General features: G+C 36.6%; 1 protein-coding gene across 1 annotated transcript in view; it reads right to left on the minus strand.

Moving 5' to 3' along the window:
- The window catches only part of RASA1 (RAS p21 protein activator 1), a 113,617-nt gene that overhangs the window by 40,206 nt on the left and 61,042 nt on the right, over positions 1-12,369 (minus strand). The window contains exons 10-11 of the mRNA XM_072606203.1: positions 5,269-5,389; positions 4,312-4,468 (exon numbers count right to left, since the gene is read on the minus strand). Of these exons, the coding sequence (XP_072462304.1) occupies positions 4,312-4,468; positions 5,269-5,389 (278 nt within the window). The remainder of the gene's footprint in view (positions 1-4,311; positions 4,469-5,268; positions 5,390-12,369) is intronic.

The following is a 12,369-nucleotide window of genomic DNA, read 5'->3' on the forward strand; positions in this document are numbered from 1 at the left end:
GGTAAAAGAGGCACTAAAAAAACACTGAAGAAAATAGCTTAAAAAACAGAATTGGCCTAAAGGTAAAAGAGGTACAAAAATTCACTGAAGAAAAGAACTTGGACAAAAGTAGAATTGGGCAAAGGGAAAAGGAAGCACAAAACTGACAGAAGAAAATAATTTCTTAAAAATTAGAACTGAGAAAATGGAAGTTAATGACTCCACTGGAGGAGAAAATAGGGGCTTGGGATAGCAGGCAAAACTTGAACCTCATTCTCATAAGAATTTGTTGGAAGAAGTAAGAACATATAGGTAGACAGACATATAGATAGATTAGATAGATTAGATAGATAGATAGATAGATAGATAGATAGATAGATAGGTAGGTAAATGTATGCACGTTAAGTTGAATACTGAAATCTACCTTACCCAATGAGGAGATAGGAGGGAAAGGGGATAAAAGAAAAAGAAGGTAAGTGATAAAAAAGGGAGGGCATGTTTTTTTTTTAATTAAGTAGTATTTTTTTTTCCTATTACATGTAAAAATAATTTTGAATCTTCAATTTTCAAAAATTTGAGTTCCATATTCTTTCCTTCCCTCCCTATTCCCTGATATAGGAAGCAAATTGATTTGTTATACAGATACAATCAGGCACAATATATTTCCAGATGAGTCACATTGTGAAAAGACAAAACAAAAAACCATAAAACTAAAGTGGAAAATAGCATATTTGCTATGTATTCACACTCCACCAGTTCTTTTTAATGGAAAGCATTTTTCATCATGAGTTTTTTGTAGTTCATTGTCTTAGATCACGGTATTGCTGAGAATAGCCAAGTCATTCAGGTGTACAGTGTTCTCCTGGTCCTGCTTGCTTCACTCTGCATCAGTTCACATAAACTTTGGCAGGTTTTTCTTGAAGCCATCTCCCTCCCATTTCTCATAGCACAACGATATTCCATCATGATTACATACTACATTTGACAAGCTATTTATTCCTCAACTGATGGGTATACTTCAATCTTCAATTCTATGCAACCACAAAAAGAGCTAACAGAAATATTTTTTATAAAAATAAATCCTTTCCTTTTTTTACTCTTTCTGGGATACAGACCTAGTAGGGATATTGCTGGATCAAAGAGTATGCAGAGTTTTATAGCCCTTAGGCATAGTTCCAAATTGCTCGCAAGAATCAGTCTGCAACTCTATCAATAATGTCCCAATTGTCTCACATACTCCAACATCTTCTTTTCCTTTTCTATCACATTAGTCAATTTGAAAGGCGTGAGATAGTATGTAAGAGTTGTTTTCATTTGCATTTCTCTAATCGGTAGAGCATTTTTTTTTTTCACGACTATAAACAGCTTTGTTTTCATCTGAAAACTGCCTGTGTCTATCCTTTGATCATTTATCAATTGAGGAATGACTCCTACCCTTGAAATTTGACTCACTTCTTTATATATCTGACAAATGAAGCCTTTAACAAAGATACTTAATTTTCCCAGATTTCTGCTTTCCTTCTAATCTTGGTTTCACTGGTTTTGTTTATGCAAAAATCTTTTCATGACAATCAAAATTATTCATTTTCCATCCCATAAAGTTCTTTGTCTCTTGTTTGGTCATAAATTCTTCCCTTCTCCATATATCTGACAGGCAAACTATTCTTGCTTTCCTAATTTGTTTATGGTGTCATCCTTTGCGTCTAAATCATCATTATTTTGACTTTATCCTGGTGATACCACGTAAGATGTTGTTCTATACCTAGCTTTTGCCACACCGTTTTTTCAGTTTTTCTAGCAGTTTTGTCAAATAATAAGTTGTCACAAAAGCTTGGGTCTTTGGGTTTATCAAATAGTACATTACTCTGGTCATTTACTCCTGTGTATTGTGTACTTAATCTAGTACAGTGATCCATCACTCTATTTCTTAGCAAGTACCAGTTACTTTTGATGATTACTGTTTTATAATATAGTCTGAGATCTGATACCACTAAGGTCATCTTCTTTCACATCTTTTTCCATTAATTCCTTTCATTCTTGACCTTGTGTTCTTCCAGATAAAATTAATTTAGGTGGAACTGTCATTTTTATTATATTGGCCTAGCCTACCCATGAGCTTTTGATAATTTTCCAATTAATTGTTTAGACCTGACTTTATCTCTGTGTAAAGTGTTTTGTAATTGTGTTAATTTAGTTTCTGGGTTTGTCTTGGCAGGCAGACTTCCAAGTAGTTTATACTGTCTACAGTTACTTTAAATGGAATTTCTCAATTTCTTATAGTTGGGCTTTGTTGGCAATATATAGAAATGTTGATGATTCATGTGAGTTTATTTTATATCCTATAACTTTCCTAAGTTGTTAATTACTTAAAGTAGATTTTTAGTTGTTTCTCTAGGTATAACATATCATCTGCAAAAAGCAAATTTTGTTTCCCTTGTTGTCTATTTGTTTCTTTACTTTCTTTTTCTTCCTTTATTGCTAAAGCTAACATTTATAGTGTAGAACTATCGTGGAAATAACAGGCATCCTTACTTCACCCTGTTCTTATTGGGAAAGTTTCAAGTTTATCCCCCTTAAAGACAATGCTTGCTGGTGTTTTAGATGGATACAACTTATCATGTTAAGGAACGCTTCATTTATTCTTATGATCTCTACCGTTTTTAAACAGGAATAAGTCCTATATTTTCTCAAAAAGCCTTTTCTGTACCTATTAAGATAATCATATGATTTCGTTGCTGGTAGGGTCAATTATGCTGAGCTCTCCTAATACTGAACCAGACCTCCAGCCCTGGTATAAATTCCCCCCTGCCCATGGTGTATAATACTTGTAATAATTTACGGTGATCTATTTGCTTAGTATTTCACTTAAATTTTTTTCCATCAATATTCATTAGGAAAACTGATCTACAAAAAGGGAGAGCAGATTAAGGGAGCGAGTGGTCAGAAGCAAAACAGACTTTTAAGGAGGCAAAGGGTTAAAACAGAGAGAGAGAAGGATAAACAAAAGAAAACAGAATTGATGGAAATACACAGTAATCATAACTGTGCATGTGAATGGGATGAATTCACCCATTAAACAAAAGCAGATAGCAGAATGGATTAGAAACCAGAATCTGATAAAAGGTACAATAGACAATTAAGCAACATAAAAAATTTTACACTAAGTTATTCAGTCAAAGAGCTAATTCCTCAGTATGTATGGAACTAAGTCAAATTTATAAAAAGAGCTTTTCCTCAAATAACAAATGGCCAAGGAATATGAACAGGCAATTTCCAAAGAAGAAGAAATCAAAATCATTTACAATCTCAGAAAAACTATATTTTTTGTATGTTATATTTTTATGTATCATATAATCTTATGAAAATTTTAAATGAAAAAGAATTTAACCAATTACTATTGATCAGAGAAATATGAATTAAAACAACTCTGAGGTACTATCTCACCTATCAGAAGTGACAAAGGCTAGAAGGAATGTAGGGAAATGCAAACACTAATGAACTGTTAGTGGAGTTGTGGTGCAACCATTGTGGAGAACAATTTGGATTTATGTCCAAAGAGCTATTAAATTGTGCATACCCTTTTATCCAGCAATAACAATGCTTGGTCTATACCCCAAAAGACGTACAAAAAAAGGGAAAAGGACCCATTCGTACAAAAACACTTGTAGCAGTTCTTTTTATGGGGGCAAAGAAATGGAATTTGAGAGGCTAATCATCAATTGGGGACTGGCTGAAAAAACCATGGTTTATCATTGTGATGGAATATTATTGTGCTATAAGAAGCAATAAGCAGGATAATTTCAAAAAAGCCTGAAGACTTCTACGAACTGATGCAAAGTGAGTGGATTCAGGAGATCACTATACATAGTAACAGCAATACTGCAATGATGATCGACTGAAAGATTCAGCTACTCTGACCAATACAATAATCCAAGACAATTCATAAGGACTCATGATGAAAATTGTTATGCACCTCCAGAAAGAAAACTGATGAACTCTGAGTGGAGACTGAACAACGAAAACAATATATAGATTTAGGAATTATCTATATACTGGATAGCTGATACCACTAAGAGAGAAGTACAGGGAGAGTAGAGAGATCAGGACAGGGCCTAAGGGACACTAAGTCTCAAGAAACAAGAATATACCCCACTCATCCACCCACTCACTCCTTCCACAAAGTGACAGAGAGATCAAAGAGAATTAGAATTGAAAAGGGGCCACTGCATTACTCAGTTAACAGTCTTTTATTTGGGGGGGAGGGGAGGAAGCCTGGTGGTGGTAATGGGATGAAAATTCCAAAAAAGATAAATAAGAAAAAAACCATCTTACCTGCCAAACAGACTATCATGAACAACATAGACAGAACAAACACTGAGATCTATTAATCCTTTTGGTTTCGTGGCTCGTTTTTCACTTTCAAAATAAATAAGTTGGGCATCATTTCCCTCTAAGATAAAATATAAATTTTTCCACCGCTTTCCTTTGCCTGTCCAAAAAAAAAAAAAAGTAATTATTTTTTCCCAGTAAACAGTAAAAGCTAAGTCAAACCACTGAAAACAGAAATTAAGTGTTCAACAAATGTCTTTAAATTTTAACCTAAAATCTTAACAGTTGTCCCTTCTAAATTTTAATCTTTTACAAAGAAAATGAAGAACACCTTCAGAATGAAAAATATTTAGAAACTTCGTAAATATATATATATGTATGTATGTATGTATGTATGTATGTATGTATGTATGTATGTATGTGTGTGTGTATCCTCTAATCAAAGCATGTGGTTCCTACAAACTGTTTTATAGGTTTTTAAAGTTCTCTAGTAACATGAAATTAACTTTTCTCTAGCCTTAGAGAAACAGTAAAAAGATCTTCACCTTATATTAGTCCTTTTCCACATTCTAATGCCTCAATGAACCAGATTATAAAAAGCACTTCAAAGAGTGATAACAAGGGCTAGTATTCCACATATAAGAGGATGTTCCCTTCAAGTAACTGCAAAACACCCACTTGTGTTGGCATTCAAGACTACTGTATGCTCCTTAAAGCTAGAAGTAGGAGACCTGGAGGTAAGACAGATTTGTTCTTTAAACCTAGGAGAATTAAGAGGGGTTTTATTTATCACCCTTATACATTTTTTTTAAAAAGTTGTGTAAATCATTTAGCAGAGAAAATCAATATTATATCTAATAAGCATACTTAAAAAAGACTTGTTTTATGTCTGATGTGAATGACAACTTAAAGCAAGTAAAATATAATTTATTTTAAAATATAATGAAAAAACATACTTACTCTTTTTCAGAAGATAACCTTTCTTTACAATATTTTTATAAAAGGCATCCTTTGTTTTGCGACGAATTGTATTGTAGATTTCTTTGCCATCTACTGAATCATTAAGTACTTGTTCTTGATGCTGATTTTAAAAAAAAGTATACATACAAATATCTTTCAAATACAACTCCTTAGTGAATCTGAGATAAATCTATGTAGTGGTTACTTAATTAAGGAAATGTGTATGTGCCCTCAATTAAAAAAAAAGGCACATCAAATCCTAAATTTGCATAATAGATAAAACAAGGAGAGGTTTTATATATAAAGAATTCTTGTTTTTCAACAGAAGTATTGGAACAGTTCTTAAACAGCGTAAGTATCATTAGAATATTTAATTTACAATAAAACATGGTAATAAAGCTCACATTTACAATTTCTTGGGAACGTATATATTACACAATGTCAAAGTTGTAATCAGAGAAATGCATAAATGAAAGAAAAGCTGGTCATATAGTAAGAACTAGGGATAACTACTAAACTCCATTATAATCTTGAATAGTCTGTGTGAATTTACAGAAGGACACAGACAGAAGTTTCATGGATAGGTGGGCTTGAACAAGGTTATCAGCTTCATTACTGAAAGAAGGATCCATAGCAGTGAAACTGCTGATCTAGTAGACTGTGAGAAAAGACTTAATCTAAGGAAACCAGCATAGTAAGCCTAAGAGAACAAATAGACAAAAGCCAGGTACAACTTCCATTCTTCCAGATTAATCTTACGTTTATCTACTGAAATAAAACTGCATAAATTTGTATTCACTATTTCATTACTGATGTCAGTCAGACTGGTTTCCCACAGTTATATTTTGCAGGTTCTCATACAATTCCTGAGAAAGCATATGCCAGACAAGTCAAACCACTATGACCAATTCATCCAAAATCTCCCTTTAGCCTCTGATAAGGATAGCCCAGGACACCAAACACAAAGAACCTTAGGAATAACAGTGACCCCTAAACCACCAGACTTGCTTCCAGTTTAGCCCCCACAGCCATCACTGTGGGGAGAAATCATTGTGGAGAGGGGACCCACCTTTCTAATCATCAACTGCTGATCAACAGGCACAGAAGTCTGGGAGTGGTGGTATCCCTTGGACCACACCATTCCTGCTTCCAGCCCAGTCCACACAGTCATCATTTAGGGAAGCAACTCCTGCAGAGAAGGGGCCTGTCATACACAGGAACTGCCACCCACCTGTCACACACAGGGCAGGCAGGCCAGCTGGGTACTCTGAGGGAGGGACAGGAGGCAGCAAGTGCAACACAAATCAAACCACCACCTTGACTACCATCTCCCATCAAACCCTGATAAGAATAGTCCAAGACTCTGACCCTTAAAGCTCTGGGAATGTAAGGTTAAATAATGATGCAAAAGAGGCAGCTTTAATATGCTTTAATATCTTCTTTGTCACTGCATTCTCATAACCATGGAACTTTCCCATCTGACTTGCATTTGTGAGTTCCTTGAAAGTATGAACTGGTCTTAACTTTTCCATTTGTATCCATGTTCAAAGTCCTGCACTCAAAGAAGGGAATGGAATAGGAGTTGGGGACTTGAGGGCAAAGCAGAAAATTTAGACTAGCCCCTACAAGAAGTGATGTACGGGGTTCAATCAAAGATGGATTCTAAAACTGTGAACCAGTACGGGCCCAGCTGAGGGTAGATGGTGTAATCTGTAGTGAACCCAGTCACTGAAACTATAGTAGAGCTGACAAGCTTGGGAGCAGGAGTGGAAAAGATGATGAGTGGGAGAGTGCACAGAAAAGATTCAAGAACAGAAGGGAATGCATTGTTGAAATGACTCATTATTATGAACAGAAGGAGGGAATGTCAAAGCAGAAGTAAAAAACAGAGAACAAGATTGGATTAAAGCATAGGAGACTGATTAGAGAGAGTCATGGTACAATAGGAAAAACATGTCAGAGGATTCGGGTTCAGATTCTAGGTCTGCTGCTTTCTACATAAATTTAGGGTAAGTCACCTCAACTCTCTGAAGCTCAGTTTCCTAATTCAAAAAATGAGAAAATTAGATAGGCCTAAGTTATCTTTCAGTTCTAACTAAATAGTTTTAGGTGATAAAGTTTTATGTCTAACATGTGTAGCCATTATTATAGATGAACTGGAGATTACTGAAGAAATACTTGCTCACAGATTGAGAAGAAGGTCAGGGGAGTTAATTTGATCTGAGAGGCCAACGGACTAGGGCTCATCGAATTTGAGTTCATAATTGTTAGCGGGTGGCTGTAAGTATGTAACTTAATCTCTCTGAAACTACTTCCATTATTGCTCTGAAACTACTTTCATTACATGTAAAATGAGGATATTTATACTACCTATTCCAGGAGGTTGTAAGGAAAATGATATGTAAACCTTATAGAAGCTATTATTATTATAAAGGTCATCAATATGAATGCATAAATCACTGAGGATTACAGCAGTAGTGGAAAATACTAAGTCAAAGTATTTATAATCAATGAGGTGATTTGCAGCGTCCTGAAGGCTCACAGACAGAGTGTTAACAATCAGAAGAGGCCTTGGGTTTGTTTAGAGGAAAATAAAGGAAACAAGACAATTTGTTCTAAGTCCAAAAATGTACCCAATGTAGTCCATGAACATCTTCTACACCATCTGGTTTGCCATATGCAAACAAGGATCCAGACCATAGAGACATGGTCCATTTTATAGACCCCAGCCCTTTGTAAGCCCTGTGTTTAGGCCCCATCTTGAACTATTTTCATAGTGTGGACGTACTGCTGTTCCAAAGGGGACACCAGGTGGGTGAGGACAGCCATTAGCACCAAAGTTCCTGCCCTAGCACCTAATTATTCCCTGCATTCTTACTATCTGACCCAAAAGCACAGGATTCTAGCCCTAACTCCTGATTTGGAATCATCCTTTCCAGGAAGATTTGGAATCTTCCTCACTCTGTAACCCACTACTATTTAAGAAGGCATTAGTTAAGGCACTTCTTCACTTAACCACTAGAGAAAAGTAATAATGGCTCTGCCCTCTGTGACCAGACATGAGGCTTCTCATGTAAACCAGGACTCATTCACGACCAGAACACACTGTCAGTCTTCTTAAAGCCAGGTATTTCTCCAATATCAGCAGCTTGGAAACAAATTAAACTGCAAACCAAAGCCAAATGACTGTTACATATGCAGGATATCTTTGGAGATATGTCCCACCTCCTACCATCTTGGAAGAAGGCAAGGAAACAGTACAGAGAGAGCTTGGTTAGCTGCCTGGGGACCCAATCACTATGCATTTACAAACACAGATAATGGACTAGATCTCAACCTCTGTCAGCTCAACACCTTTTCCCCTGATATCTGGAAAAAGAAAATACTGCTGATGTATTACTCCTGTCACTACAGGACCCTTAAGGGTGGCAGTACCAGCTGCCATAACATCATAGCATTTCCATATTGTAGTACACAACCTCCCACCTTTTATTCTTCCAATCCCTGTGATTCAGTCATCTTTTAAGGCACTATTACCTGCTATCACTCTCCTATAGCCATCTATCTTAGCCCACACTCTTCCCCAGGCTCTAGTGCTTATGTCTCTATAGTTCCTATCATATCCTTAAGAGAATTGTCTTTCCCCCCTTGTCCTTCATTCACTGAAATCAGGTTTTAATTACAAGATATTCTATACCTGTTCCAACGAAGGGAGTTCCTTCACTCTTCTCCCAATACAATGGATGGAATATGAGGAAGGGAAGGCATACTCCTTGCTCTATGCCAGTTTCAGACTCTCTACTGACAGCCATAATGCACTAACCTCTCCTTCTTTAAGATTCACTTTATCCATCATATACTACCCTTGTGTCAAGTAATAGCTTCCACATCATTCTTACTCCTCTCTCAAGGAATAGGGTATCTGATCCAGTCTTTCTCTTCACATTAACCATCTGAGGTCAGGAGGAAAGGAAAGAAGGTGGCAGGGAATGATTGACATCTCTCAGGAGTTTGCAACATACATACACAGAACACAATACACATCTTCACTCTCTCTTAATCCACTAGTTCCTTCCTGCCTATATACATACTTAGATCTCCTCCATTAATAAAACAAAACTTTTATATAACCTTATCAATCTCCATAATCATCCTTTCCAGTCGTACCCCTTGAAAGAATCATCTAAATTCACTGTTTCCATATTCTCAATCCTATCACATCTCAACCCCTTGCAATCTGGCTTCCAACCCCACCACTCTAACAACATTGCTTTATCAAAGATAATCAACAATATGTTAGTTAACTGGTTTTAAAAATCTTCCTCAGTCTTAATTCTACAGCTTTGGATGCTGATCTCTGAGGCCCTATATAATCTCCCATCTGTTGCCTTGGATAACACTGAGATTCTCTCCTTGTTTCCTTCTGCCTTTCTGATTGTTGCTTCTCAGTCATCTTTGCTGCACCACCATCTATCTCCTGCCCAGTCAGGGTCAACATCCCCTGAACTTCTGTCCCAGGCCCTCTTGTTTTTCTGTCCCCAAGGTCTCAATACCCTCTATTCAGATGATTCCTAAATGTATAAAGCTAGCTTTATTCTTCCTTCTAGTTCACTGCCAAATGCCTATTGAACATTTCTATGTGGATATCCCAAGAATATCACATGTTCAAAACTGAGTTCATCATCTTTCCCCATCCCTCCTCCAAACTTCCCTATTTCTGTTACAGGCACCATCATTCTTCCGGTCACACAAGGTTTGCAGCCTTGAAGTCATTCTTTTCTCATTTGCCCCTTACCCTCCAGAGCCAATCAACTGTCAAGTGAGTGTGATGCTATCTGTTACATCCCTTGAATACATATTAGCAAATAAAATCAATGGAAAGATAAGGAAAGGTAAAGAAGTCCAAGCAGGTAGATCAATTAGAAGCAGAGCAATTTGGCAAGAGTGGGTTTGTGTGCAGGCCAAATACGTGAAACATACAGGTCAGTATAAGGCAAAAGGTAGGCAGGTAAGTATAGCAATAGAGTTGCTGAGGCCAAGGAAAAGAAATCAAGTAGAATTGTCAAGTTATTCAGAGACAATAGTTGGCTGAAAAGTTTTAGTTATGTGCTAAGAGTAGAGGTGAAAATTCCCACAAGAAGGTTAAAAAAAAAAAAAGATGAAAATCCAGGCAGTGACAAGCATCAAGTGTTCTATGTCTGCATTTCTGCCATAACTGAATGAATGTTATCTGTGTTCAAAGTCTGGGTTGATTTCCCTACAAAACGGACAAAATGAAGTCACTCAAAGAATGCCCCTCCACAACCTTAAGTTGTGAAGACAAGAGCAGCACGACTTCAGTAGAAATAGAAGTGAGGAAAGGAATAGGAAATCTGTACATTCAGAGCTTCGAATCGGGTCTGCAGTCACAGAAGACATCGGGAGATCACCTAGTAAGAGTCAGATGAAAACTCAAAGAATAGGAGCAGTAACGAGATGACTATTTGTTGATCTGATAACAAAAGGAGAGATCTTTTGTCTTCCTGAAAGGACGTATTCAAGGTATAAGAAAAGCTTATTAGAATGGATGACAGCTACTCCACCACTCATGATTTACATGAGCCCAAATGCGAAGGATCATATCACAGATACGAAGTATTGGACAAAAATCTTAAGAGATAGTTCATGGTGTTTAGTAGTTTTTCAGTTGTGTCTCTTTGTGAGAGATCTGAGATTTTCTTGGCCAATATACTGGAGTTTGCCATTCCCTCCTTCAGCTCATGTCTGTAGATGACGAAACTGAGGCAAACAGGGTTAAGTGACTTGCCCAGAGCCACAAAGCTAGAAAGTGTCTGAAGTCAAATTTGAACTCGGAAAGATGAGTCTTCCTGACTCCAGGCCTGGTACTCTATCCACTGCACCACCTAGCTGTCCTGCTGTAAGGAAACAGGTTCTATTTTGCTTACTCTTCTTGTCTTTTGAAGGTAAGGAACACAGAAATGAAAAATTAACTTGGGAAAACAAAAAGCTGGCTAAGAATGAAATGTCTAAGAATGAGATTTGAACTCTTGGAAAACAGCTTTAAAAATGACAAATCTGTCAAATAACAGTCTAGAAAGAATTTCCTAGGTATCTGGCAAATGTAATAATCAAGAAAAATTTAAATTTAAAAGAAAAGAGGAAGAAAAATACCCATGTATATGTTTCAAATTAGATACCCCAAAGAGTAGATAGCATAGAAAATAAGAATAACTGTTGAAACACACAGAAGTTCACAGGAGAAAAAGATCTAGGATAAAGGACCTAGCCTTTCAACCCATGACTTCAAATATCCACATACACAAAGTTTAGGTAACAAACAGAAGGAACTCCAGTTTTAATTTAAGGAAGAAAACGTGACTGATATTTGGGAGGATGAAACCCATGACTACATCATGGCTCTAGACAGATATGCTCTCTTTAAAAGAAACAAAAATGGTAGGGTAGCCACCTCCTATGTTAAAAAGATATATTCATGTTAGGAAATACAAATGTACATATATATACATATTCATATACATACACAGGCAAACACAACAGATTTTACCTTTCTAATCATGTTTTGCTAAGCTACAAATATTGAACTCAGTTAACATTCCCTCAAACAAGCCAACTGATGATATAAGAAGTGAAGAGTACTTTCAGAGTACTGGAAGGCAGCCATGATGGCATTTAAACATGATAAAGAGAATTCAGAAATTCAATTCAGTTCAACAATCATTAAGTGTCTGTAAGGTGTCTGAAAAGTCTTAGTGCAGTTTTAAACTTTAATAATCCCTGGAGTCACCAAGAAAGGGGCCCAAGTTCTACTGCTGACACCACTAGCTGTATGATCATGGGCAAGACATTTAACTTCTCAATGCCACAGGTAAACCTCTAGCATTCTAAGGGTCACTTGCTGTTCTGCATCAGAGGAAAGAGTTTCATACCGAGGAGTTCCCCATAGAAATGAAATTACAGTTCTAGACCAGAACCCCTTCAGGAAACTTTAAAAAAAAAATGTAGGGAAAATTATGAGCTACCTGACATAAACTGTAAACTAGCAAGAAAGACAAAATCTGTAAACCCCACAAGTTATCTCTA

The sequence above is a fragment of the Notamacropus eugenii genome, chromosome 4, assembly GCF_028372415.1.
Source record: "Notamacropus eugenii isolate mMacEug1 chromosome 4, mMacEug1.pri_v2, whole genome shotgun sequence".
Classification (NCBI taxonomy): Eukaryota; Metazoa; Chordata; class Mammalia; order Diprotodontia; family Macropodidae; genus Notamacropus; species Notamacropus eugenii.